At 48.1% G+C, this 1798-nt stretch overlaps 1 protein-coding gene across 1 annotated transcript; it reads left to right on the forward strand.

The window, feature by feature from the left end:
* Positions 1-524: 524 nt before the first annotated feature.
* On the forward strand, positions 525-1791 carry LOC111648712 (BTB/POZ domain-containing protein KCTD12-like). The gene has a single exon (XM_023398461.2). It carries the CDS (start codon positions 585-587, stop codon positions 1449-1451), a length of 867 nt encoding a protein of 288 aa, XP_023254229.1. The 5' UTR covers positions 525-584; the 3' UTR covers positions 1452-1791.
* Positions 1792-1798: the final 7 nt, after the last annotated feature.

Raw genomic sequence — 1798 nt, forward strand, 5'->3', positions numbered from 1 at the left:
TTTGCACTGCCGATTTCAACATGTGGTGGTGACGACTGACTGTGTGTGTGTGTGTGTGTGTGTGTGTGTGTGTGTCTGTGATGTCTAAGATGCTGGCTGCATTTCCTTCAGAGCTGCAATGGGTGTCACTCTTTCCATATTTTCAAGCCATGTCTTGATTTCAAAGCTTGAATAACTTAAGCCATTTGCATGGTTTCTGGTTTTGTGTGTTCCCATGGGAATTGAAAAAAAAACTAACAATTTATTTGATTAATTAAACAATAAATATAAATTCATGTCAAACAGGGCAGGAAGGAACAAATGACACATAATCAAATGTGGGTGTTTGCTTTAACTGATGCTGGAGGAGACTACAGTCTCTCTCCATCTGTGTGTGTGTGTGTGTGTGAAGAGAGGGGGGGGGGGACTATGAGCCCTTATTTTTTTCAAGTCAGCCATTTAATAGTTAAATGTCAACTTAACAGTCAACCCATCACGCACGCGCACTCACGCACGTGGTAAGCCCAGGCTTCATAAACAAGCCGCTGCCACTTTGTTGCTCAGTGTTTCCACTGATCCCACATCAGTGCAGCGGCTCAGAGAGGATGGCACTGGCCGACACAGAGCGCGGGGTGTCCAACTGCGGAGACTCGGGATCCCCGTTTTCAGAGATCATTGAGCTGAATGTCGGCGGACAGGTTTATGTTACCAGACACAAAACTCTGATCGCCGTCCCAGACTCGCTCCTCTGGAACATGTTCAGCAAGAAGTCACCCAAGGAGTTGGCGAGAGACAGCAAAGGGCGCTTTTTCTTGGACAGGGATGGGTTCTTGTTCCGCTACATCCTAGATTATCTCCGAGACCTCAACTTGGTCCTCCCTGACTACTTCCCCGAGAAAAGTCGACTGCAGAGGGAGGCTGACTTTTTCCAGCTGCGGGACCTCGCCAAGCGCCTCAGCCCCCGGGTGAGTAAGGATAATTCAATCAGCGAGGAGATCAGCCAGAGCGACACAGAGGAAGGTGCGCAGCAGTGCGGCTCCTCTGGCGGCATGGAGACTTTACGCGCCATGTCTGTCAGCGGGGCCATGCGCTCCCCGTCCCTGGACTCCAGAAAGTCGGGCTATATCACGATAGGATACCGAGGCTCGTACACCATTGGGAGAGACATCCAAACCGATGCCAAATTCAGGAGAGTGGCGCGCATCACGGTTTGCGGGAAGACCTCGCTGGCCAAAGAAGTGTTTGGGGACACGCTGAATGAGAGCAGGGACCCGGACAGGCCCCCGGAGAGATACACATCCCGGTACTATCTGAAGTATAATTTTCTAGAGCAGGCATTTGACAAGCTGACAGAGGTGGGCTTCCACATGGTGGCCTGCAGCTCTACAGGCACCTGCGCCTACACCAGCAATGATCCAAACGAGGACAAAATCTGGACAAGCTACACTGAATATGTCTTCTGTCGAGAATAACTAACAGTAGTCATGTCATGTTGATGTACATAGACATTTCATAATCTAGAAAGGAATGTCTTTAAAAGTATTGCATTTGCTGTGTTGAATAGCAGCTGCAAAAAAAAATATTGCTCCACTATTCTAAAATAGGCTACCAGTATTTCCAGCTCTGAGGTTTACCAGAGACACAAAATGCCCCCAAAATAGATTTGACAGCATGTCAAGAGAAGATTATGCAATTTGGATGGTGAAAGTGAGAAGAGCATCGTTTTGAGGTGACACACTCTTCCAAAGCCCTATTTGTGGAGAACACCAACAAAATGCCATCATCTCCGTTTCATAGAACTGCATGTCAATGTTTCAGT

This window comes from Seriola lalandi, unplaced genomic scaffold (assembly GCF_002814215.2).
Source record: "Seriola lalandi dorsalis isolate HSWRI2012SDOR001 ecotype SW California unplaced genomic scaffold, Sedor1 jcf7180002046612, whole genome shotgun sequence".
NCBI lineage: Eukaryota > Metazoa > Chordata > Actinopteri > Carangiformes > Carangidae > Seriola > Seriola lalandi.

Coding starts and splice junctions, on each gene's coding strand:
- LOC111648712 (XM_023398461.2), top strand. CDS start 585: ATGGCACTGGCCGACACAGAGCGCGGGGTGTCCAACTGCGGAGACTCG.